General features: G+C 49.5%; 1 protein-coding gene across 1 annotated transcript; it reads left to right on the plus strand.

Moving 5' to 3' along the window:
- Positions 1–24,298, plus strand: LOC147975175 (uncharacterized). Its single transcript, XM_087520308.1, has 4 exons — positions 1–72; positions 2,193–2,540; positions 23,534–24,061; positions 24,158–24,298. The coding sequence occupies exons 1-4, from the start codon at positions 1–3 to the stop codon at positions 24,296–24,298; spliced, it is 1,089 nt and encodes a 362-aa protein (XP_087376434.1).
- The last annotated feature ends 983 nt before the right edge of the window (positions 24,299–25,281 follow it).

A 25,281-nucleotide genomic window follows, 5' to 3' on the forward strand; every position in this document is an offset into this window, starting at 1 on the left:
ATGGAGGGAGCCGCGACTTCAGCCATGGCGGTAGGAGTGGCCCATCTGCTGGTTCCTTTCTCTGATGGGCAAGTTCTTCTCAACTTCCTGATGTTTCCTTTGTAGCTTAATTGTGTGACTGCTCTTGTGCTTAAATGTGTGACTGCTCTCTGTCCAAAATTGCTGTAATTTGTGATTAGAATTGAGATAATTGTGTGCATTCAGGCTCTGTTTAGCAGTGTAGTGGATTATGTCATTATGATAGTCTTGTTTGATGAGCAGCTTGTAGATACTATGGTGGTTGGCAAGCATTTTTAATCAAGTTGCTAATGGATATCAGGGTTGTTCAAAAATGGCTTACTCAAACAATGCAAACCTGCCACTATTCTGTATTTATTTTCTGAACTAGGTACACAGGTTAAGACATTATACATACTGTTCATGGCAATTATACCAATAATCACAACAATCGCGAATAGAACCAAGGGAATTTGCATGCTGAATATAGTTGCCATTTCCGGCACTATGTCCAAAGTTGCATACTACTAAGAGAAATTCGCATGGGCTTTTTTTATGTGATCATAGACTGAAACTAATTTGTATCATACTAATACGTCCATTTTGCATCATGCTTTTCTATCGATATTTACTGCATTATGGGTTGTTATTACACATTATGTCACAATACTTATGCATATTCTCTCTTATTTTACAAGGTTTACATGAAGAGGGAGAATGCCGATAGCTAGAATTCTGGGCTGGAAAAGGAGCAAATATTAGAGACCTATTCTGCACAACTCCAAAAGTCCTGAAACTCAACAGAAGTTATTTTTGGAAATAATAAAAAATACTGAGCAAAGAAAATACCAGAGGGGCCCCACACCCTAGCCACGAGGGTGGGGGCGCGCCCCCTCCCTCGTGGGCCCCCTGGCAGGCCACCGGTGTCCATCTTCTGTTATATGAAGTCTTTCGTCCGAGAAAAAATCATAAGCAAGCTTACATGACGAAACTCCGCCGCCACGAGGCGGAACCTTGGCGGAACCAATCTAGGGCTCCGGCGGAGCTGTTCTGCCGGGGAAACTTCCCTCCGGGAGGGAGAAATCATCGCCATCGTCATCACCAATGATCCTCTCATCGGGAGGGGGGCAATCTCCATCAATATCTTCACCAGCACCATCTCCTCTCAAACCCTAGTTCATCTCTTGTATCCAATCTTTGTCCCAAAGCCTCAGATTGGTACCTGTAGGTTGCTAGTAGTGTTGATTACTCCTTGTAGTTGATGCTAGTTGGTTTACTTGGTGGAAGATCATATGTTCAGATCCTATATGCATATTAATACCCCTCTGATTATGAACATGAATATGATTTGTGAGTAGTTATGTTTGTTCCTGAGGACATGGGAGAAATCTTGCTATAAGTAGTCATGTGAATTTGGTATTCGTTCAATATTTTGATGAGATGTATGTTGTCTCTCCTCTACTGGTGTTATGTGAACGTCGACTACATGACACTTCACCATTGTTTGGGCCTAGAGGAAGGCATTGGGAAGTAATAAGTAGATGATGGGTTGCTAGAGTGACAGAAGCTTAAAACCTAGTTTATGTGTTGCTTCGTAAGGGGCTGATTTGGATCCATATGTTTCATGGTATGGTTAGGTTTACCTTAATACTTCTTTTGTAGTTGCGGATGCTTGCAATAGGAGTTAATCATAAGTGGTATGCTTGTCCAAGTAAGGACAGCACCCAAGCACCGGTCCACCCACATATCAAATTATCAAAGTACCGAACGCGAATCATATGAACGTGATGAAAACTAGCTTGACGATAATTCCCATGTGTCCTCGGGAGCGCTTTTCTCTATATAAGAGTTTGTCAAGGCTTGTCCTTTGCTAAAAAAAGGATTGGGCCATCTTGTTGCACTTTATTTACACTTGTTATTCGTTACCCATTACAAATTACCTTATTAGAAAACTATCTATTACCGATAATTTCAGTGCTTGCAGAGAATACCTTGCTGAAAACTGCTCATCATTTCCTTCTGCTCCTCGTTGGGTTTGACACTCTTTCTTATCGAAAGGACTACGATAGATCCCCTATACTTGTGGGTCATCACATACTACTATAGTAGTGTAGTTGCATAGCTAGACCATTTCCATAGCTATATATTTTTCAATGTGGTTGCATTGATTCATGTCAAATTTGTGTTAATGTAAGTCAAATTCGCCTCTTTATAAGCTGATTGTGATGTATGGGGCGCATTCTTGCAAGAATTACAAGGGCGAACTGTGCACCGTGTCTTCTTGGAGCTGGAATATCCATGTAGAGAGGCAGACTACTTACAATCAGCTTGTGGGTCTCCTACAAAATAAACATCCTTGGGGAAATGATGAGGGTGTTGTCCTTTCAAATTGGAATAGTTGCAGGAAATTTTTTGTGCTAGTTCGCAATGATGAAGATGTGGTCAGCATGTATGATGGCAACGAGGAAGACAAGATCATTAAGATACTTGTCCAGTTCTGCAGGAATGGTGAGGAGGAGGAGTTTGCTCATAGTTTGCTTCAATCAATCCCACTGTCGGTGTCAAAACCGGCGGATCTCGGGTAGGGGGTCCCAAACTGTGCGTCTAGGCGGATGGTAACAGGAGACAAGGGACACGATGTTTTTACCCAGGTTCGGGCCCTCTCGATGGAGGTAAAACCCTACTCCTGCTTGATTAATATTGATGATATGGGTAGTACAAGAGTAGATCTACCACGAGATCAGAGAGGCTAAACCCTAGAAGCTAGCCTATGGTATGATTGTTGTTGTCCTACGGACTAAACCCTCCGGTTTATATAGACACCGGAGGGGGCTAGGGTTACACAGAGTCGGTTACAATGGGAGGAGATCTACATATCCGTATCGCCAAGCTTGCCTTCCATGCTAAGGAAAGTCCCATCCGGACATGGGACGAAGTCTTCAATCTTGTATCTTCATAGTCCAGGAGTCCGGCCAAAGGTTATAGTCCGGCTGTCCGGACACCCCTTAATCCAGGACTCCCTCAGTAGCCCCTGAACTAGGCTTCAATGACGACGAGTCCGGCACGCAGATTGTCTTCGGCATTGCAAGGCGGGTTCCTCCTCCGAATACTTCATAGAAGATTTTGAACACGAGGATCGTGTCTGGCTCTGCAAAATAAGTTCCACATACTACCGTAGAGAGAATAATATTTACACAAATCTAATCTGCTGACGTATTCTGTAGCATGACATCACACCACAGCCAAGCCTTTATTCGAATCGTTTTTTCTGTCCCACCTCAGCGCGTTTTGCGAGGTGGTTTCCTTGGCACGTCTTGTTAGAGCAGAGATCATGTCCCCTTTATTTACGGGATTCTCATCAACACGGACGTGGGTAACCCAACCGCGCCATTGATTACGGCGCTTGGGGGATAAGAGAGTTTAACCAAGCTGGTGGGACGCATAGTTTCGTCCGCCCATATAAAGGGATAAGGATTCACCTTTTCATCCACACCTTCTTCCTCCTTTGCTCATCCATTTTCGCACACTCGAGCTCCAGCGCCCAAGTCCACATTTCCCACCTCGACCTTCTCCAACCATGTCTGGAGCGGGAGGCAGGTGGATGGTCTCCTCCATCACGGAGGGACACATCAAGAAGCTGAGGAGAGCCGGATACTTGCCCGACGACATCGCGCACCGGCTCCCAGATGAGGGGCAGCTCATCCCCACCCCCAGGCCCCATGAGAGGGTAGTGTTTCTCACCCATTTCCTCCGCGGACTGGGCTTCCCTCTCCATCCATTCGTCCGGGGGCTCATGTTCTACTATGGCCTGGACTTCCACGATCTGGCCCCGAACTTCATCCTCAACATCTTGGCGTTTATCGTCGTGTGCGAGGCCTTCCTCTGCATCCGGCCCCACTTCGGCTTATGGCTGAAGACCTTCAATGTCAAGCCGAAGGTAGTCAGCGGCTGCCAGGCGGAGTGCGGAGGCGCCATGGTGGGCAAGATGCCCAACGTCACATGGCTCGAGGGCTCCTTCGTGGAGACCATAAAGGGGTGGCAATCGGGGTGGTTCTACATCACCGAGCCGCGTGACCCTGAATGGGTAGCGGCCCCCGAGTTTCGATATGGCATCCCCACGCGGCTCACCTCCTGGCAAGAGAAGGGCGTGTCCTGGGGTAGTTCGGGAGAGTTGACCGGACTCCAAACATGTCTCCAAAACCTGGTGAGCAAGAAGCTCAAACTCGTCAACGTAGTCCAGGTCACGCTCATCCGCTGGATCCTCCCGTGTCAACAACGGGCTTTCAACTTGTGGGAGTTCGACCCGGCCCAGCACCGAACTCTGAACAGGCTCTTCGACACAACGCACGAAGATGCCTGGAAGGTGCTATTCAAGGGCACCGAGGTTCCTCCCCCCTTACCGAAGATCATGGATTCAGCGCGAAGTGCCAAGCCAGCACGGTAAGCGGTTTTACATCTTACAGGATACTTGTTTTTCATTGTTTGACTCTATGCGGGATCTAAGCTCCCGTACCTTTGACAGGACTGGCAGGAAACGGACGGACAGATCAACTGTCCGGCTCCTTTACCCGAAGGCCCAGCAGATGCCCGCTTGGCGGAGCTGCTGGTTCCGGCACCTTACGTGGTGTCGGAGAAGAAGGCCAAAAAGAAGGCCACGGGAACCCGAAAGAGTTCCTGGCGCCCGGTGGTGTCGGACTCATTGTCCGATGATTCCGAGGTGCACTCCTCCCACGAAGACGAGGAGGAGGAAAGAGAGGTTTCTTCCCTAGCCGGGGGAGAAAAGAAAAGGAAGGCCGCCCGGAGGGTCTAAGAAGGGAAGGACCCTTCCTCCGGACTACTCCACCAACGCCGCCGACAGCGACGGGGAGTGACCGCCTAGGGGCAAGCCCCTGGCGAAGTCGTAAGTATACAGACACCAGAGTGACTCATAGTGTTCCTTTATTGCACAACTTCTCCTGACGCCGAATATAATTATGCAGTCCACCCATAGCCCGGCTCGACGTGTCGTCGAGCGGTTCCTTGGGTTCGTCGGATGTGAACAACACTTCACTTCCGGCCGCCTCCTCCCCTCATCCTACGGACAATGCCGAGGTATTGTCTCAGGGGGTTCCCAAACGAGGGGAGGTAGTCCTAGAGGCACCGCAAGGCAACCTTCCGGACTGCAGGCACAAAGGGAGCAAGGCTCCCAAGGGCTCCAAGTCCGGCCCTGGGCCGAACACCGCACCGGAACCTTCGGTGGTTCCGGACTCCGGTAGGCGGCCCCCCACTAAGAAGGGCAAGCCTACCGCGCCGGTGACCTCCGTCCAACCGGAGGCACCGGATAACTTGCTAGAGGTGCTTAACGGCGCCTCCATCGACGAGGAGCACCGCACTATCATGAGTGTGGTAATCCAAAAATTCACTCCGCCAAGAGCGGGCTGACTGAAGCTTGTGCCAGCCTGCTGACAGGCTTTGAGGTATGTAAAAAATATATGAAAATATTACCGCATAGACAGTAGCCCCTGATGCTCTGCTTGGTGTTCACAAAGAAAAGCCGAATAGAGGATCTAATAATATTCGCAGGAGTCTAACATAATTATGTCGATATGCGTATGCAGGCTTCGCTGCTGGCCTCTGCCGCGCTGACTGCGGAGGTTGATGCGCTAAAGCAGAACCTCGAGCGGTCCGAGCAAGAGCTCGGCCTTGCCAAGAAGCAGCTCGAGGAGAACCAAGGTACGTAATGCCTTGTCCGGGTATGTATTTATATAAAAAAGATGGATTTGCAAGAAATTATAGGATCGTTATTGGTGTGCTAGGGGCCACGACCGAGGTGGCGACCCTGAAGCAAGTGCTTTCCGAGGCCGAAAAGAAGGCGGCCACGGAGCGCACCGAGCGGGAGAAACATGAGGCATGGGTTGGCGAGGTGCAGCAAGAGCTCCATGCTCTCGTGAAGAAGCACGAGACTTTGGAGCTGGACTCGAAGACTCGAGAGTCCGAGCTCACCGCGGCCCTTGAAAGCGCCAAATCTGCCAAGGCCGAAGCCCAAAAAGCCCTCGAGGAAATTGAGGCGATGAAGAACATAGTGGCGGGTAAGGCATTTTTATGCAAAGCAAGCATGTGAAAAGTGAATTACTTGTTACTTACCCGAGTCCGGAGCTCTCCAGGAGCATTCACAGATTTGCCCTGTAGCGTGTCAGGTGCCGCCGCCTATTACCGGGCCGAGGAAGGGAGCTCGACGGAGAAGGTGTTCTAGTCTCAGTATGCTGAGACCGGACACCCGGTGCCCTTGAGCGACCAGCTGAAGCAACTGGTCGAGCTCCATAAGGTGGCCGAGCAGGCCATGAAGGGTCTCATAGTCCGGCTGTGTCCTGGAGAGGCCATGCCTGGGAGCTACTTCGGGCTGGTGAGGCGGCTGGTGGATGCCTGTCCGTGGCTTGAAGTCATCAAGCGCTCCGTCTGCATCGAGGGCGCCCGTAGGGCGCTTGCCCGTGCTAAAGTTCACTGGGGCAAGATGGATGCTGAGAAGCTGGTGAAGGACGGGCCACCGCAGGGCAAGGGGCATTGCCACCCCGAGATGTATTATGAGGGCGTCCTGAAGGGTGCCCGCCTTGTGGCGGATGAATGTTCCAATGATGTAATATTTGAGTAAACTCGCTCGTGTGATCCTGTACACTGAAAACTTGTTCATATGCGCTATGCAACGCTTGTTTTAATTTAAAATATTACCTTCTATGCGGCCGTTTATTAAATCTGAGAGATGGTGAGTCGTCGGCTTCTGCCCCCATGCCACGAGTGCTGGGGTGTTCAGGATAAACCTGAGCACTCTTTTTCCCATTCTTGGGTCCTTCGAGGGAGGTGCTCAGCACAACGAACAAGGCAATCAGACTATAGTGCGTTATCACTCTCACTTGGCCAGAGAATTCTATAATTTTAAATTTTGGCGAAGCCCCTAGTGTTCGGAAGACCGAGTTCGGGGCGCTATACACGCCTAGGCCGGACAAAGCCGACTCCTCGCTCTAAGCGGCATAAGTCTTTAGGGACTCGAAAACCTCTCGAACAGCGACCAGCTCTCGCCCTATCATGACAGTCAGTTTTAGCTTTCTCTACTGAGGTGCTTAGCCCAGCTGAACTGGGGCACAATCGCAGTAGTTCTCCCAGTGCTACCTTAGCCGATATAGCGGAACGTAAGGTACCAAAACATGGGAGCCGGGCAAACCCAACTATTAACCAAAGACATGATCCGAAGTTGATGCATATAATGCTATAAGTTCGGAGTGCCGCACTTATGAAAGTGTTCGGACTTCTCACGCTGCATTATGGGGTGCTTGAGCCCCTGGCGTATTGGCCGTACCAAAGTGTACGGGTGCTTAATGTTATTGATGAACATGTATACATTAAAAGGAATGAATAGAGAATGCAATAATAGTCTGAGGCTAGGCATTGCTTATTCGAAAAAAGTGCATTAAAAGCAGAACGATACAAATAGTGCGGTAAGCAGGAAATGGGACTATTTAACATGTCCCCTCCAGGGGCGAGCTGCGGAATGGCATATAAAACAGGTATTTTGCTCGTTATAGAGACCACCTGGGAGTTCCATAGTGTGGCGTAGCTTTCTGTTCCTTGGTTGTTGTATCGTTTGTTCGGCAATTGTACTGCCGTTCAGGTCTTCCGGGGAGTGGAGTCCTGAAAGTAAGAAAAAAATGACAAAATCGACAGCCCCTAGTGCGGTTAAGCCGCGTTTTGGGCGTGCCGTGATCGTGCCCCTCCCCCTGTGCCCATGGTATTTTCAGAGCGTAATTATGTACGCGTAGCACGGATTTCGTCGTTTCGCGAGGGCTGGGGTTGGGGCCACATTGCTACGCTTGCTCGGAACGTGCCAGGCGGTCTTGTTGTAGGTTACTCCGGGCGCGCTTGACGGTGTCCGGACGTTTTGTCGCCGGACTGGAGAATTGCCTTGAGAGGCTGCTTTGTACTTCCGTTGCGAGGGCCGCCTTGTGCTCCTCCGTTCGGAGAGAGCGTTCGGTGTTTCCATTGACCGTGATGACTCCCCGAGGTCCTGGCATCTTGAGCTTGAGGTATGCGTAGTGCGGCACCGCATTGAACTTTACAAATGCGGTTCGCCCGAGCAGTGCGTGATAGCCACTGCGGAACGGGACTATGTCGAAGATTAACTCCTCGCTTCGGAAATTATCCGGGGATCCGAAGATCACTTCAAGTGTAACTGAGCCTGTGCAATTGGCATCTACACCTGGTATGACGCCCTTAAAGGTCGTTTTTGTGGGTTTAATCCTTGAGGGATCTATGCCCATTTTCCGCACTGTGTCCTGATAAAGCAGGTTCAGGCTGCTACCGCCGTCCATGAGGACTCGAGTGAGGTGAAATCTGTCAATGATTGGGTCTAGAACCAATGCGGAAAATCCGCCATGGCGGATACTAGTGGGGTGGTCCCTTCGATCGAAAGTGATCGGGCAAGAGGACCATGGGTTGAACTTTGGGGCGACTGGCTCCAACGCGTATACGTCCCTTAACGCACGCTTCCGCTCCCTCTTGGGGATGTGGGTTGCGTATATCATGTTCACCGTCCGCACTTGTGGGGGGAAATCCTTCTGTCCTCTATTGTTCAGCGGCCGGGGCTCCTCCTCGTTGTCGCTATGTAGCCCCTTGTCTCTATTTTCGGCATTTAACTTGTCGGCCTGCTTGAACACCCAATAGTCCCTGTTGGTGTGATTGGCTGGCTTTTCGGGGGTGCCATGTATCTGACACGAGCGATCTAGTATACGGTCCAAACTGGACGGGACCGGAGTGCCTCTTTTGAATGGCTTCTTCCGCTGACCGGGCTTGGAGCCTCTGAATCCGGCATTGACTACCATATCTTCAGCATTGTCGCTGTTAATGCGACGCTTGTGCTTGTTGCGACGCGACCTGCCATTGCTGTCCTTGGTATCCGAATTACCAGGGTTCTTTGACATGTTATTACTGCAAGCCAGCCAGCTGTCTTCTCCCGCGCAAAAGCGGGTCATGAGTGTCGTGAGGGCTGCCATAGATTTCGGCTTTTCCTGTCCCAGGTGCCGGGCTAGCCACTCGTCGCGGATGTTATGCTTGAAAGCCACTAGGGCCTCTGCGTCCGGACAGTCGACGATTTGATTTTTCTTGGTTAGGAACCGTGTCCAGAATTGTCTGGCCTATTCCTCTAGCTGCTGAATTATGTGGCTCAGGTCATCGGCGTCTGGTGGTCACACATAGGTGCCCTGGAAATTGTCGAGGAATGCGGCTTCCAGGTCTTCCCAACAACCAATGGATTCTGCTGGCAGGCTGTTAAGCCAATGCCGAGCTGGTCCTTTAAGCTTGAGTGGGAGGTATTTGATGGCGTGTAGATCATCGCCACGGGCCATGTGGATGTGAAGGAGATAGTCCTCAATCCATACCACAGGATCTGTCGTGCCATCGTATGATTCGATATTTACAGGTTTAAAACCCTCAGGGATCTGATGATCCATTACTTCATCTGTGAAGCATAGCGGGTGTGCGACACCTCTGTACTGGGCTATATCACGACGTAGCTCAAATGAGTTTTGTCTGCTGTGTTCGGCCCGGCCGGAGTTACTTTCACTACTAGGAAAAGGGCTATAGATAGGATTGATACTAATGGCGCACCAGGAAAGTAGTGCACCACTACTATATACTAATGGCGCACCTGTTTGTGATGCGCCATTAGTGTGGAAGACACTAATGGCGCACCAAAAATACGGTGCGCCACTAGTATGAATTTTATTTTTTTCCATTTCTCCATACATACTAATGGCGCATCAGGTCTACAATGCGCCATTACTAGTTCTAACTACTAATGGCGCACCAAGCAGACAATGCACCATTACTAGTTTAAAACTACTAATTTTTTTTATTCTTTTTTTTCAAAACTACTAATGGCGCATCTCCTCACAGTGCGCCATTACTAGTTTAGATGCGCCATTAGTATATATATATATATTTACTTTTTTGCAAAATTACTAATGGCGCACCTCCTGCTGGTGCGCCATTAGTAACCAGGGTTACTAATGGCGCATTAGCTAGTGGTGCGCCATTAGTAACCTGGGACCCCAACAAGATATTTTGGACAGCCCCACACCTACCCACTCACTTTCCCCACTTCATTCCCTCCACCTCCTTCTCCAAGCTTTCGGCCATCTCCTCCTCCTCACCTCATTTCCACCATAGATTCATCAAAATTAAGTGGTGAAATTACCTTTTTTTGATAGGTAAGTAAGGGAAAGCTATCTTCATGATGTAGATCTACTTTTTTTCTCCCTAGCTCGCTCCAACAACGTGCACATGCACTTTTTGTGGCCTAGCTAGATCTATGTATGTTTGTGGTGTTGCATATATATTTGTGTTTGAAGGTACCGGTATTTGAAATGCGATAGTTGCCAATATTTTGCTGGAATGTTTTGATTCATTTCTGTTTCGGCGAGAATTTTGGCACTATGCATTCTTTTTGGTCCTATTTTTAGGGAAGGTCATGCCAAAAAATTTCTTGGTTCTAAAATATCGTTTTGCTCTACCCCGCAGGCGACCATGGTCCGCACGATGACTGAAGGCATCGTGAATAGGTTTTTGAGCTCCGCGAAGGCCGGGATGCTTCAAAAGAACGAGACGGAGATAAGATGTCCGTGTCGAAGATGCAAGCTGAAGAGCCTTATTGCGGACCCGGATTCCGGGCAGGTGCGGGACCACCTGCTCTTGCGTGGTTTCATGGATGGCTATCGGTGGAAAGGTGATGAAGATGACTATGAAGTCGTCCATGGCCGGCGCCGGGCAAGAAATGAGGAAGGGCAACAAGACAAGTACCACCGTGGCGAGGGCGGGCGAGAAGACGAAGAACCTCCAGGACATGATCACGATGGTGATGCTGTACACAGTCATCATGTAGAAGATGTCGTACATGATGATGAGGAAGATCAAGACGAAGGGCATGATCATGAAGATGAAGATGCCGGAGCAGACGACGATGGAGGCTGGGTGCAGGACCCTCATATTCAAGAGCCGCTTCTCAAGCAGACGGATAACGCAAGAGCTGCCACCCGAGAGAAAGCCAAGCTGGATCAACTGGAGATAGACGCGGTTACTCCATTGTATGAAGGATGCAGGCCCGAGGATACCCGCCTGAAAGTAACGCTCATGGCTCTGGAGATGAAGGTAAAACACAAAATGACCGACGCATGCTTCGACAAGAACATGTCATTCTGGCACGAACGTCTTCCCAAGGGGAACAAGTGCCCGACCAGTTTCGAGGAGGCGAAGAAAATCGTGTGTCCTCTGGATTTACCGCACGTGAAATACCATGTGTGCATGAACAATTGTATCATTTATCGGGACAAGCACGCGGAGTCTACCATATGATGATGATGATGATGATGATGAGGCGAAGCAGGACACAGAAAGTCGTCGCAAAGGCAAAAAGGCCAAGAAGACCGGAAATGACTACCCTCCCGCGTGCTTCACTCTAAGTCAGGAGGAGATCGAGCAGTTTTTCACCTGCCTCCTAGGAGTAAAACTTCCTTATGGTTACGCGGGGAAGATAAGCAGATACCTAGACCCAGCGAAGCAGAAGTTCGGCGGGATGAAGTCTCATGACTGTCACGTGCTGATGATGCAGATACTTCCAGTTGCAATCTGTGGGATCATGGACGCGCACGTCCGTGAAACGCTATTTGGCCTATGCAACTTTTTCGACGTCATCTCTCGGAAGTCGATTGGCGTGAGGCAACTCAGAAGGCTACAGGAAGAGATCGTGGTGATACTATGCGAGCTTGAGATGTACTTCCCGCCCACATTCTTTGACGTTATGGTGCATCTGCTTGTCCATATCGTGGAGGATATCATCCAACTCGGGCCGACGTTCCTGCACAGCATGATGCCGTTCGAAAGGATGAATGGTGTCATCAAAGGATACGTTCGCAACATGTCACGTCCAGAGGGAAGTATAGCCAGGGGCTTTCTGACCGAAGAGTGCATCTCCTACTGCACGAATTATCTAGGCATCGAGAACCCCGTTGGTCTGCCCGTCAACAGGCACCTCGGCAAGCTCGCTGGATGGGGTCACCGTGAGGGTCGCCGCGAAATGCATGTCGACTTCGAGGGTCGACTCGCCGACTTTGAAAGAGCAAACCTAGTCGCGCTACAACACATAGACATGGTCGATCCTTGGGTGGTAGAGCAGAAAACCTTTATTGAGAAGACGTACAATGACCGAGGCCAACAGATGACGGACGGAGATATACTCAAAGAGCACAACTCATGTTTCACGCATTGGTTCAAGCAGAAGCTTCTGTCGTACCCTTTACATGAGGATTCTTCCGCGGAAGAACAACTCATATTCGCCTTGTCACAGGGTGCCGAGCACAACCTGATGACCTATGAGGCGTACGATATCAACGGCTACACATTCTACACCGAGGACAAGGACATGAAGAGCGATGGTTATCAGAACTCCGGGGTAACGATGGAATCCTACACCGGCAATGACAAGGACAGATACTACGGAAGGATCGAGGAGATCTGGGAGTTGAGCTACGCTGAAGAGAAGGTCCCGATGTTCCGTGTCAGATGGGCCAAGAGCGTCCTAAAAGAAGACTCGTATTTCACCACCATGGTTATACCCGAAGCCAAATCCAAGACCGCGGGCGCAAACGTCACCGCGAAAAATGAGCCATGGGTACTAGCTTCCCAAGTGGACCAATGCTTCTTCATTACCGACCCGTCAAAGCCCAGTCGTGTTGTCGTGAGGAGAGGCAAAAGGAAGATCATCGGAATGGATGGAGTAGCCAATGAGCAAGACTTTGACAAATACGGCGACCCGAAGATCGAACATGACGACGACGATGAAGTAGCAGCACACACCACAAGAAGAAGCAGGACCACCCTACCCAAAGGACGTCCATTCCATAGAAGAACTCCATTTGCGAAAAAGAAGGGCAAGAAGATTGTGAACAGATAGCTAGCTAAGATCGATTGTATTTAAATCGTAGTCTTCATTTCTCGATTGTATTTCATGGGCACTTTTTGATATCATGAATATTTTTAAATTTCATGGGCACTTTTTGAATTCATGAGGACACTTGATCTCGATCCCCCTCCATCTCGATCTCGATCCCACCCGCACTCTCCCCCGCTAGCTAGCTCCACCGCCGCCGACGACCCACCGCAACCCTCCCCCGCTCCACCGCCGCCGCACCCCCCGCACCCTCCCCCGCTCCACCGCCGCCGCCGGCGATATTTTCAAGTAACAAATTTGAACATATTTTTTAAAAAATTATTACTGTTTTTATAAAAAATATTACTGTTATGATTTAAACAAGTTTGAACATATTTAAACACAAATAAATATCAAACAGCATTTAAAATGCAAAAAAATATTGCGGAGCCTGGGAATCGAACCCAGGACCTCCTGGTGTGTGTGCTCCGTGCTGACCAGTCGGGCTAGTGGGCAGGTTCTGATGTGGATTGGGTTAGGTGCAATATAACATGTGCTCCAACTGTAATAAAACTAATGGCGCACCAGAGGTGGGTGCGCCATTGCTATAAGAAAAAAAACTACTAATGGCGCACCACGAGGTGGTGCGCCATTGCTATAGGATACCCCTTCACCCCGATCCCCCCTTTCCCTCTCCCCCTCGCCAGTTCCCTCTCCCTCGATCCACCGCGCCGCTCCTTCCCTCGTCCCTCCCTCCACCGCGCCGCCGCCGCCGCTGCCCCGACCCACTGTGCCGCAGCCGCCCACGCGCCCCCGCCGCCTCCCTCTCGCCTTCCTCCCCCTCGAGCCCGCGACCTCCTCGGACGGACGGCAGCGCGAGCCTCCCCACGCTCCCCGTGACCGCTCTCCACCGCCGCCGCCGACCCCCGCGCCCGCTCCACACCCGCTCCGGCTCCCCCGCGCCCGCTCCGACGACCCCCACGCCCGCTCCACACCTCCGCACCTCCCCACTTCCCCTCCTCTCGCGCTGATTCACCCGACTAGGTCGTCCCCGTCGACACCGCATCGTCCCCGCGACCACCGTCGTCCCCGCGACCACCGGCCCTCCTCCTTCGCGACGACCAGGCGCCGCCGTCCGCGGACCGCCTCGAGCTCTGTCCCCGTCCGCGCGAAGATCCCCTCCACTCCGCGGGCAGGGGCTCTTATCCTACCGCTGCAGCTACAAGAGGAGAGGAGCACCGGCCAGCCACCACCGACGGACGCCTTAGTTTGGTACGACCTCGACCCCTTCACTGTTTTCTGCTTCAAAAGTAAGTTTGTAGAGCCAACAGGCATAGTATCCATTAACTGGAATTGAGCTAATTTTAATGGTATATTCGAAGTTAATATTTCGTTTAATCTAGTCTACGTGTTTGGTTTTTCTAACTGATATGAATGCCATGATTTCCAAGAACAAGATAGGATTGATGGGCCCCTGAAGCAGTTGTCATTAACCTTGCAGTGCCTATTTGCAACAAGGTATTTTAGCATTTACACATTTAGTATAATTTTAGCATTGTTTCTCAGTTTGGCACACTACACATTATAGCAAAGATTCTCTATCTGGCACACTACACATTTTAGCATACTACACATTTTAGCACTGTTTTGGCAATGCATTGATTTGGAGTGATATCATTGGCTCATTGCTGCCTTTGTGCAATGCAGAACTGTTAAGAGTGATCTGGAGCAGGAGGGCGACGCCGAGCTCGGTTGGGGCCTACTCGGCGACCGCTGCGGCGAGGTTTGTGCACTCAGTCTCTGAGTCCCCGCCGCGGAGAGTTGTACATACGCCAAGACCTTCTACGGTGAGCCCCTCACTCACTCAGCACCGAGTACTCTGCAATCTGGTCCTCTATCAGTAGGTTTTGTAGTAGTTCTTGCAGCGAATATGTCTTCCTGTTCAAATACAGAAGCAACACCCGGCGAGTACACAAACAAAGACAATCTGTATTCACAAACTGCAGTATTTCTTCCTGTTCCACAACTGGGCATTGTAGCCTGACATAAAGAGAATCATGAAGCACTTTTCTTTTAATTAAACACCTGCAGTAGTATACTTGACTGAATTTAAACACTTGCAGTAGTACTTTGACGAGTCTGCTTGATCAACTGAATTTAAACACTTACAGTCTTTCTACTGCTGCTTGATCAACTGGAGTACTCTGGTACTTGATCAGTAGTTGTTTTGGTGTAGCAAGTGCAGCAGCTGTAGTACTCCATTTGGTACTCCATCTGGAGACTTTAACTGGATCAGATTAGGTACTCCATTTGCTGTAGTACTCTAGTTAACTGAAACTAGTGACATCACTTGAAGCAACTTAAGTCTGAATAATCAAATTCATCATACACTATTACTTGAATAAAAGATTATGTGCTTGCAGTGGAGTGCATGCGTTTTGGAGTAGCATCAGTAGCTACTGTTACTTTTCCACATGAAGTACAGTACTGGAGTAGCAAGTGTACCAGTATTATTGGAGTAGAAAATTCAGTTAAGTTGTGCAGTAGTGTGCTCCTACTTGCTCTTCTCTGAATCTTTTAAGTTAAATGAAACCTTTTTACTCCAGTAGAATTAGATGAATTTTGTCAGTACTGTGTATTTAAATGAATCTTTTGCTGTGTATTTAAATGAAAGGGGAGTATAAATACTGTTTGGTTAAAACCAAGATTCAGTATCTTGAACTTCTCCAGTTGTTTAAATTTGACTTGGTGTAGTAATCCAATACTCCAAACTGTTGATGGACAGATGGCCATTAGTTGGTGTAGTACTGCTTGGAGTAGCTTGCTATAGAGATTTGTGTATTCTGCAGTTGAGTGCCAAAATAAACCTTGCTAGGTGAATCTTGTTTGCATTAGGAGTAATCGCTGGAAATTTACTGAATTTTGTTTCCAGTAGATGCACTATTGGAGTATTGGATTACTGCCTCTGTTTTTAATTAACAGTAATCCATGATCAGCAACAGTTTATTTTACTAATTTTCAGTTAACAACAATCCATGATTTTTTTCAGCTAAAACTATTGATGATTTTTTGTTGGGTGACCTATTAGATCTGGAATGGAGGCTCACATAAGTTGAGCTTATTTTTGTCCATATGAAAGCAGAGGACCATATGGTATGTGGCCTTTTCATCCATATGAAAGTAGAGGCACATTGTGGTTCTAGTTTGCTGGCTTTTGTCTCCGACCGTCGTGTCGTGATGATTTTGCAGGTACCCCGAGAGGTCCTTGAGTTTGCCGGAATGTCGATTAACTTCCGTTCCGACAAATTCGGGTACTCCATATGTCCTATTTTCAGCAAAGGTCATGCTGAAATTTTCCGTGAATTTTAGCATGACTTTGCTAAAAATCGGACATATGAGGTACTTGCTACTAATGCATGGGCCGGGGTATCTTAGTACTTAATTAAGTAGGATCAACTGCCCCTTTATTCTTGCTGTATTAAACCATAGGTGGCAATAGAGCCAAGTGATTAGTGCCAAGTGATTAGGCCCAACCTAGGGTGCCTCGGCATCGATAAACCCTAAATGATGAAATCTTAACTTAGCATTTAGGGTGCCTCGGCATCGATAAACCCTAAATGATGAAAACTTAACTTGGCTGCCCCGGATGCCTTGGTGTCGATGAGAACCTAAATGATGTACGCTTAGGCTTTTAGGGTGCCTCGGCGTCGACAAACCCTAAATGATGAATGCTTAGGCTTTTAGGGTGCCTCGGTGTCGACAAACCCTAAATGATGAGACCATGATCTTGTTCCTTGACAATAACCAACTTTTTGACCAAACTTTTTTCCTATTTAGAGCGAAACATGGCCCACAACGATGAGGCCGGTGGTTCGGGCGGCAAGCCATTCTGGGAGCTGTCCCAGGAGATGGAGGAACAACCTCACCGCTATGAGGACGCCGCGGAAGACACCGATCCTGATTACACAACCCCTAGTGGCGTCAGGGATGACACCACTGATGGTGCCACCAAGGATGCCACCACTGATGATGGCGGCGCACACACAGATGGCAGCCAACCGAAGAAGCAAAGGAAGGACCGGCGCCCGAATGCGCTCCGCACCCTCAAGGAGGAATTCACTCAAGTGGACTCCGACGGGAATCCAACGGAGCCCAAACATATAGTCAAGGGGTACTCGCTTCAGCTTGGGTGCATTCTCCGGAGCACCATCTCGATCAACACCGAGAACCTTAGGCATAAGGACCAAGGGAATTTGCGCAACCTCCTCTTCACGAAGCTGCACAAATGATACAAGTTCCCCGCCGAATTTGAAAACACACGCCTCTCAGGGAATAAAGTGAACAGTGCCGCCCTCACGAAGATGAGCACGGCCCTGTCTACTTGGAGAAGCGCGGTGAAGAGAATGATTGATAAAGGTGATAGTTATGACAAGATCAAGGCGAAATATCCTTTGATGAGCGAAGATGACTACAACGAGTTCAAGATCAAGTGCGAGAGCCCCGCAACCTCCGAATCAAGTCAGTGGGGGAAAGAAATGCGGGAGTTGAACTTAGGGGAACACAAACTCGGTCCCGGCGGTTACAGAGTGGCGGAGCCTATATGGGACAAGGAGGACGCGGAGCGTGCCGAGCAAGGCCTACCGCCCCGCTTTGAGAAATAAAGCGGTGACAAGCAGACCAGGAACAGGGCCCGGTACAAGGAGGACCCGATAACAAAGGAGCTTACCACGGATCCGAAGACCAGGGCGCTTGAGCTTCTTCTGGTAAGGAATACACCCCCGCGTAATTAGCTCCATATGGTGGCACTCTAATTAATCCCCAATATTTGTAAATGGTTCAAGTTCCTTTCGCAGGACAATGAAAGCAATAGCGCGAGGTCGTCTCAGAGCTCCCCTTTCGACACCCCTTTAAATAGGGCGTTGAACGTAATGAAAAACAAGGATAAACTCACTAAGCCGACGTCAGCTGGTCGTGTGGCCGACAAAGGCTTGTCCACAAAATGGGGGTCATACTATACCGCTGGTGTGCGGAAGGAGAAAAAGACCAGCTCGGAAAGCCAGACGCGCGAGGTTGAAGAACTCAAGGCACAAGTGGCGCGGATTCCGGAGCTTGTCCAAGAGCAAGTGCAACAACAACTTGGAACGACGCTCAACGCCATGGTGCCTACGTTGATTCATGGGCTGACGACGTGGATTGCGGGCGGCCAACAGGGGCCTCCCCCGGTTCCCAGCTTCACGGCCAGCAACTCGCACAGCGCGCAGGCGGCGCCATTGGTGTCTCCGGCGGTGGCGCCATTGGTGTCTCCGGCGGAGGCGGTATTCGTGTCTCCGGCGCCGGCACGGGCATTGGAGCGTAATGCACCCGTGTGTACGCCGGCCGACACCTCGCCAGCAAGCGCCCCCTCCGTCAGTTGCACGCCCGCCGTTGGCGGTGCCTCGACATTAGCCGAGCTCGAAGGTATCACGGTAACTAAGCCTCTCGACCGATGACTTCATCTCCTTGCCTTTGACTGGGCATCCCTGACGCCCTGTACATGTTTTCGCAGGGCACCGCCGACGTTCCTTGCACTCTTCTGCACTTCGCGGGCGCCGAGTTGGTCGATGTCGCCAAGGGCAGAATCATTCAACCGGGCAACCCCATGTTCCACGGTAATCCGATGCCAACCACAATGTATAGGGTTGAAGTGGTCCGGGTGCTGCTAGGCTGCGACGAGCTGTTACCTCCGATTTGACCCGCTGGGGCCGACGAAGAAGATGAGATGACCCTCGGCACCTGCGTAAACTGGCCCCTGCTTTGGCCGAAGAGCCAGATTCGTTTGGGGGCGGGGGACACCACCCCACAGACAAGACCGCCAGTCGTGCTGGCGCCAAGCCATGGCAAGAATGCCGCAACGCTACCGGACCTGCCGGATATCCCTATGGCACAGGATCCGGACAGCCCTATGGCACAAGATCCAGACGGCGATGACAACGACGACGGTACATTTACCAAAGTTGATAAGTACTTTGCCGAACATGGGTACGCTGACGAGTTCTGCGGGCCTCTTTCTCAAGAACCCAACCAAGACGACCGCGATCTAGCTGGTACGGCGGAGAAATCCAATTGCAACAGGCGTCGTCTGGCGTTCAGTTCTCAGGACACGCCTCCAGCTCCCGCCTTCACCGAGCCTCAGATAGCTGAGGTGCGAAATATTATCAGCCCCAACACGCTGAAGAAGGCGGTCTGTGAGCAGAACTCGGTCCCATTACAGGAGATCAAGAAGAAGGGACGGAACAAAAGACTAACAAGGGCGCCGGTGCGAGCCAGCCGGCACCGAGTTCGATCCGTGCTCAGGACGGGCCACCTTCACCTAAGGATATCTCAAGGAGGGTGCATGTGGCGGGTAGGGCGATGCTACCGCCAAATATGCTGAATGCTGCAACCGGTGCTATGCGGAGTCTGCACGATAGTGTTCTTTCTTTAGAGAAGCGGCGTCTCAGAGAGAAGGATGTGGCATACCCGGTTTTCATGGCCAAGGTGCCAGAGAGCAAGGGCTTTGTGGATGGCGACATCGGGGGTACGATCGTCCTGCGGTTTGATGACATCTTTGCTATGTTTAACCTTCATCCGCTGCACTACACCTTCGTTCGGCTGTTTTCGCTGAGCATGCAGATGCGGATCATTAGAGACAAGACCCCGGACATCGTGATAGTCGACCCCTTCTACATGCGTGCCAAGCACTTGAGCAGCGCCGGGGACCGCCAAGTTGCGAGTTCACACCTCGAAGGCATCATTCTGGCAAACGCAGATAAGGATAACTTCCTTGTGGCTTACTTTCCCGAGTAAGTCATCCCTTAACCGCCCCGTAACATATGATTTCTTAGATTTTGATCGTTCTTTTTTTTCTAACATTCCGTCTTCTGTGCAGTGACACACATTGCACACTCATCCTCTTAAGCCCGAAATATTCCATGGCCACGTATTTCGACCCGAACCATAACTCCAAGATAGACTACACAAATGTCAAGAAAGTTCTTGATGATGTTCTCCCCGGCTACGCCAAATCTGGAGGCACCTTCACCAGGCCAGTTCGTAAGTACGGCAAGCACATGTTCTCACACAATATGAAGTTCTGCTGCGTCAAGCAGCCGCCTGGCGGTCAGAAGGATGCCTACTATGCCCTCCATCACATGCGGGCGATCGTAAGGGACCATCATCACCTTCTGCTACCAGATAATCTCAAAGATTGGGCCGTGAGCTTGTCGGCAGTCCAGGACGCGGACCTCAGACAAGAATTCTTTCGCATCCAGTCGAAGTTTGCGGACATCATCCATCAAGATGTCCTTCATACCGCGGGGCAGTTCTTCCTCAGATATCAACCGTCCAACAGTGAGATAGATGAAACGCTACAAATGCAGGGTGACAACAACCGTGATTTCATGACCATCACGACAGACGGCGGCTTCACCCACGCTCCTGTCCGATGAGTCGAGTTGAAAGTAGTGATGTGTAGTTCTGAAACATTGATTGGCTCATGTTGTAATTAAACTTTAATGAATTCGTATGTCTCTTTGGTTTGGACAGTTGTTCAACTTAGATGTAATCGATGCTATTTATTAGTAGGACTATGAATCGTGCTATTAATGTCTTGCTTTTCTCTTCCGATCCTTTTGTTGCATACTTACATATTGCTTATGTATTGTCTGTTGTTTGGCTTGTGCATAGAGATGCCGTCGTATGTCGTGTACAAGGGTAAGGTTCCCGGAGTCTACGATGACTGGGAGGAGTGTCGGAGACAGGTTCACCGTTTCAGCGGTAACAGTTACAAAGGGTACACCACTAGGGCGGAGGCCGAATCTAGATACGCACGCTATCTAGTGGGAGAGAGGAGGGAGCGTTGGAGGAACCGGATGAAGACCAGTTTGATCACGATGATGCTCATCGTGATGACCACAGCTCTCTTCTATGTGATGGTAGTTTAGATGATCGATATCGACTTGTAATGTGAAGACAAACTCGATACTCGCGGTCTTGAGACTTGTAATGTTTTATCTTTGTTCGGTCTTTTGAATTCGGAGACTAATATGATGAATTGTATTCGGAGACTAATCTTCTATTGTATTCGATGAATCTGATGTTGCTGTGTGCCGCTATCTATATTCCGTCTAATAATATATTTTATATTCTGTCTAATAATATATTTTGTAACCTGCGCAAAAATCAGAAAAGGAAAAAAAACCAAATATTCATACTAATGGCGCATCACCACCTAGTGCGCCATTAGTATGCCAAAGGATACTAATGGCGCATCAAAGGAGAATGCGCCATTAGTATGACAAAGCCATGATTACGTATGGCCCCCCCCGGGAGGCACACTAATGGCGCATGCTGTTACATACTAATGGCGCACTAGCAGGTGCGCCATTAGTATACCAGATACTAATGGCGCACCTTTGGTGCGCCATTAGTAAGATATACTAGTGGCGTGCTACTAATGGCGCACTGGTAATGCGCCATTAGTAGGCTTTTTTCTAGTAGTGTTTTACTGTACCCGGCGTTACGGTTATCGTCTCGTGTCATGGGGTGCCCACGCGATCCGTAGATCGATCTTGTTTGTCTTTCTTTGTCCTCCAACATATCTCGCAGGTCTAGCACATTTCCCCGTGCCTTGGTATTTTTTGAGCGATGCCGGGGTGCGGCTTGAGTTGTGGGCCGAGAGGCCTCTCTGTCACGGCCACGAGGTGGCCGGTCAGCCATGTCATGCATTGGAGATGTAGGTTTAGGTGCTTCCTCCTCTAATCGGGGTAGCAACCTGCGCTTTGGGTAGCTCTTGGAGGGACGTTCGAGTTCGTATTCCTCGGCCGCAAGGACTTTAGTCCATCTGTCGGCTAGCAAGTCTTGATCAGCTCTAAGCTGCTGCTGTTTTTTCTTAAGGCTACTTGCCGTTGCCATAAGCCTGCGCTTGAAGCGCTCTTGCTCGACGGGATCCTTAGGCACGACAAATTCGTCGTCGCCGAGGCTTGCCTCGTCTTCGGAGGGAGGCATGTAATTATCATCCTCTTCCTCTCTATCTGCCGCTCTCTCAGGGGGGCTGGCTTCTCCATCCTCCTGCACTGAATCTTGCTGGAGGGAGTTGTCTTCGGCACTGTCTGGGGTCTTATTATCTCCCGTGCCGGTATCACCGTCTTTGCTTTGGCGGGACTTAGAGCAGCGCCGCTGACGCCGGCGTTTAGGTTGCTTCTTGGAGGGGTCATCCCCCGCTGTTCCGTCGCCATTACCTTCTTTGGGTGTATCCACCATGTATATGTCATATGACGAGGTGGCTTTCCAGTGCCCTATAGGCGCTGGTTCCTGTTCGTCTCCTACATCGTCGTCCATACCATCGATGTCTTTGGAGTCGAAGTCTAGCATGTCGGTTAAATCATCGACAGTGGCTATGAAGTGGGTGGTGGGTGGGCATCGAATTTCTTCGCCGTCCGCATCCCAATCCTGCCGGTCATAATCCGGCCAGGACTCTCCTGACAAAGAGAGAGACCTTAGTGAATTCAGAATGTCGTCGAAGGGCGAGTGCTGGAAGATATCTGCGGTGGTGAACTCCATGATCGGCGCCCAATCGGATTCGATTGGCAGGGGCGCGGAGGGTTCAGAGTCCGGAGAAGAGTCCGGCATTGCGGAGTCACGGGCCTCGCGAAGGATAAGGCTGGTGTTCGGCTTGATCGCCGTTGAGACTGCAGCCCCCGCGGCGGGGTCTAGCCACCCGTCCTTGGTCGGCGCAGTTGGCTCCGAGCTAAAGGTCGGAGCGGATGCGGGTGCGGCCTCCAGGGCACTGTTCGGCGGCAGAGCTAAATCATGCCCATCGTGACAGTGCGGCGCGCTCGGTTTTGGCTCGAATCCGTCGAAGATCAAGTCTCCGCGGATGTCGGCCGTGTAGTTCAAACTTCCAAATCTGACCTGATGGCCAGGGGCGTAGCTTTCAATCTGCTCCAGATGGCCAAGCGAATTAGCCCGCAGTGCAAAGCCGCCGAACACGAAGATCTGTCCGGGGAGAAAAGTCTCACCCTGGACTGCATCGCTAACGATGATCGGAGGAGCCATCGGGCCTAAAGATGACGGCACGGAGGAACTCTCAATGAAAGCACCAATGTCGGTGTCAAAACTGGCGGATCTCGGGTAGGGGGTCCTGAACTGTTCGTCTAGGCGGATGGTAACAGGAGACAAGGGACACGATGTTTTTACCCAGGTTCGGGCCGTCTCGATGGAGGTAAAACCCTACTCCTGCTTGATTAATATTGATGATATGGGTAGTACAAGAGTAGATCTACCATGAGATCAGAGAGGCTAAACCCTAGAAGCTAGCCTATGGTATGATTGTTGTTGTCCTACGGACTAAACCCTCTGGTTTATATAGACACCGGAGGAGGCTAGGGTTACACAGAGTCGGTTACAATGGGAGGAGATCTACATATCCGTATCGCCAAGCTTGCCTTCCACGCCAAGGAAAGTCCCATCCGGACACGGGATGAAGTCTTCAATCTTGTATCTTCATAGTCCAGGAGTCTGGCCAAAGGTTATAGTCCAGCTGTCCGAACACGCCCTAATCCAGGACTCCCTCACCCACCTTCTTCTCCAACAAAGAAAATGTGCAAGCCCATAGTGGAAGATTTAACTCAAAATTCTCACTATGAGTATGAGATATCTGAGGAGAACTTGACAAGCCAAGAGAGATCTAAAGAGGGCTATGAAGGAGAGGATCATGTAGGAATAGATGAGGAGAACGAGCACCTTGATGGCAACGAGCAGGATAATGGAGGCAAGCAAGCCAAAGATGCTGATCAAGAGGCAACTGAAGATATTTTCCAAGATGTTGAAGAAGATAACGATGAGCAGGAAGAGGATAATGATGAGCATGAAGAGGATAGTGATGAGGAGGAAGAGGATGAAGAAGGGGTTGTTAGTGATGAGGATAGTGACGGGGGAATGGTGCTTGATATTTCGGTAATTTGCTACGACAAGGATAAACCACCTATGACAAAAGGGGCATTATTCCCCTCTATTGAAGATTTTAGAGTTGCACTTGCTCAGCATGCCATTGTCAATGAGTTCAGTTACAAAACTAATAAAAGTGATCAAAAAAGTGTGAGAGTGTCTTGTTCCTACAACCCACCGGAAGGGAAATAACCATGCAAGTGGAGGGTTAATGGTTCTATCTTATATGATGGCAAAACAATTCAGGTGAAGAATGAACCCAAGATGCACACATGTCCTAGCACACAAAGAGATGGCAAAGTAAAGGTTGCTAAGAGAAAATGGATTGCTGCCAAGGTGACTGATTGGTTGAAAGGTGATCCAAGTATGACTAGCATCGCCTTGTAGAAAAGGTTGTTTGAGAAATACCATGTCGATATCGATTATCAAAGAGTGTTTGCAAGTAGGCGCATAGCCTTAGAGAAGATATTTGGGAAGTGGGAAGACAGTTTTGAGTGCATGCACAACTGGCAAGCCGAGTTGCTTAGGAAGTGTCCAACACGTGTTGTAGTGATAGATCGCAAAGAGAGCAAAGGGAAGCAACTTTTCACAAGAGCATTTGTGTTTTTTAGAGCTTGCATTGATGGATTTCTCTCAGGATGTAGACCTTACTTGAGCGTTGATGCCATGGCCTTGAATGGGAAATGGAAAGGATAGCTTGCGGTTGCTTGTGGTGTTGATGGACACAACTGGTTGTATCCAGTAGCTTATGTTGTCTTCGATTCAGAAACTAAAGAAAACTAGGACTGGTTCATGGAGAATCTCAAATCAGCTATTGGCACACCTGAAGGCTTAGTCATATGCACAGATGCGTGCAAAGGGTTGGAAACAACAGTGCATACAGTATTCCCAACTGCTGAACATAGGGAGTGCTTTAGACATATGATAATGAACTTCAAAAATAAATTCCATGGCAAGATTTTTGAAGAAAATCTATGGCCAGCCGCATACACATATTCTCGTACCAAGCACAATCACCATATGAAGAAAATTATGGAAGCCAACCAAGCAGCCATCGCATACCTTGATGAATGGCATCCTAATTTGTGGAGCAGAAGTAAGTTCTCTACAGCATGCAGATGCGACTATGTCATGAACAACATAGCTGAGTCATTCAACTCCATGATTAAGAAATTGAAGGGGTTCCCTATTCTTGAACTATTGGACACTGTGAGAATGGCTGTTGGTCCGATTTGGAATAAGAGCTAGAATAGCAAAGACATTTGTACGTAGACTTCTAAAAATTCTGCCAAGGATCACCAACATGATGAACAACAGATCAAGAGGAATAGTTTTAGATGGGATCTCTAGAAGTGATGACTACAAAGCAG

The sequence above is a fragment of the Triticum urartu genome, chromosome 4A (genome assembly GCF_056163025.1).
Source record: "Triticum urartu cultivar PI428250 chromosome 4A, HENAU_Tu73, whole genome shotgun sequence".
In the NCBI taxonomy this organism is placed as follows: Eukaryota; Viridiplantae; Streptophyta; class Magnoliopsida; order Poales; family Poaceae; genus Triticum; species Triticum urartu.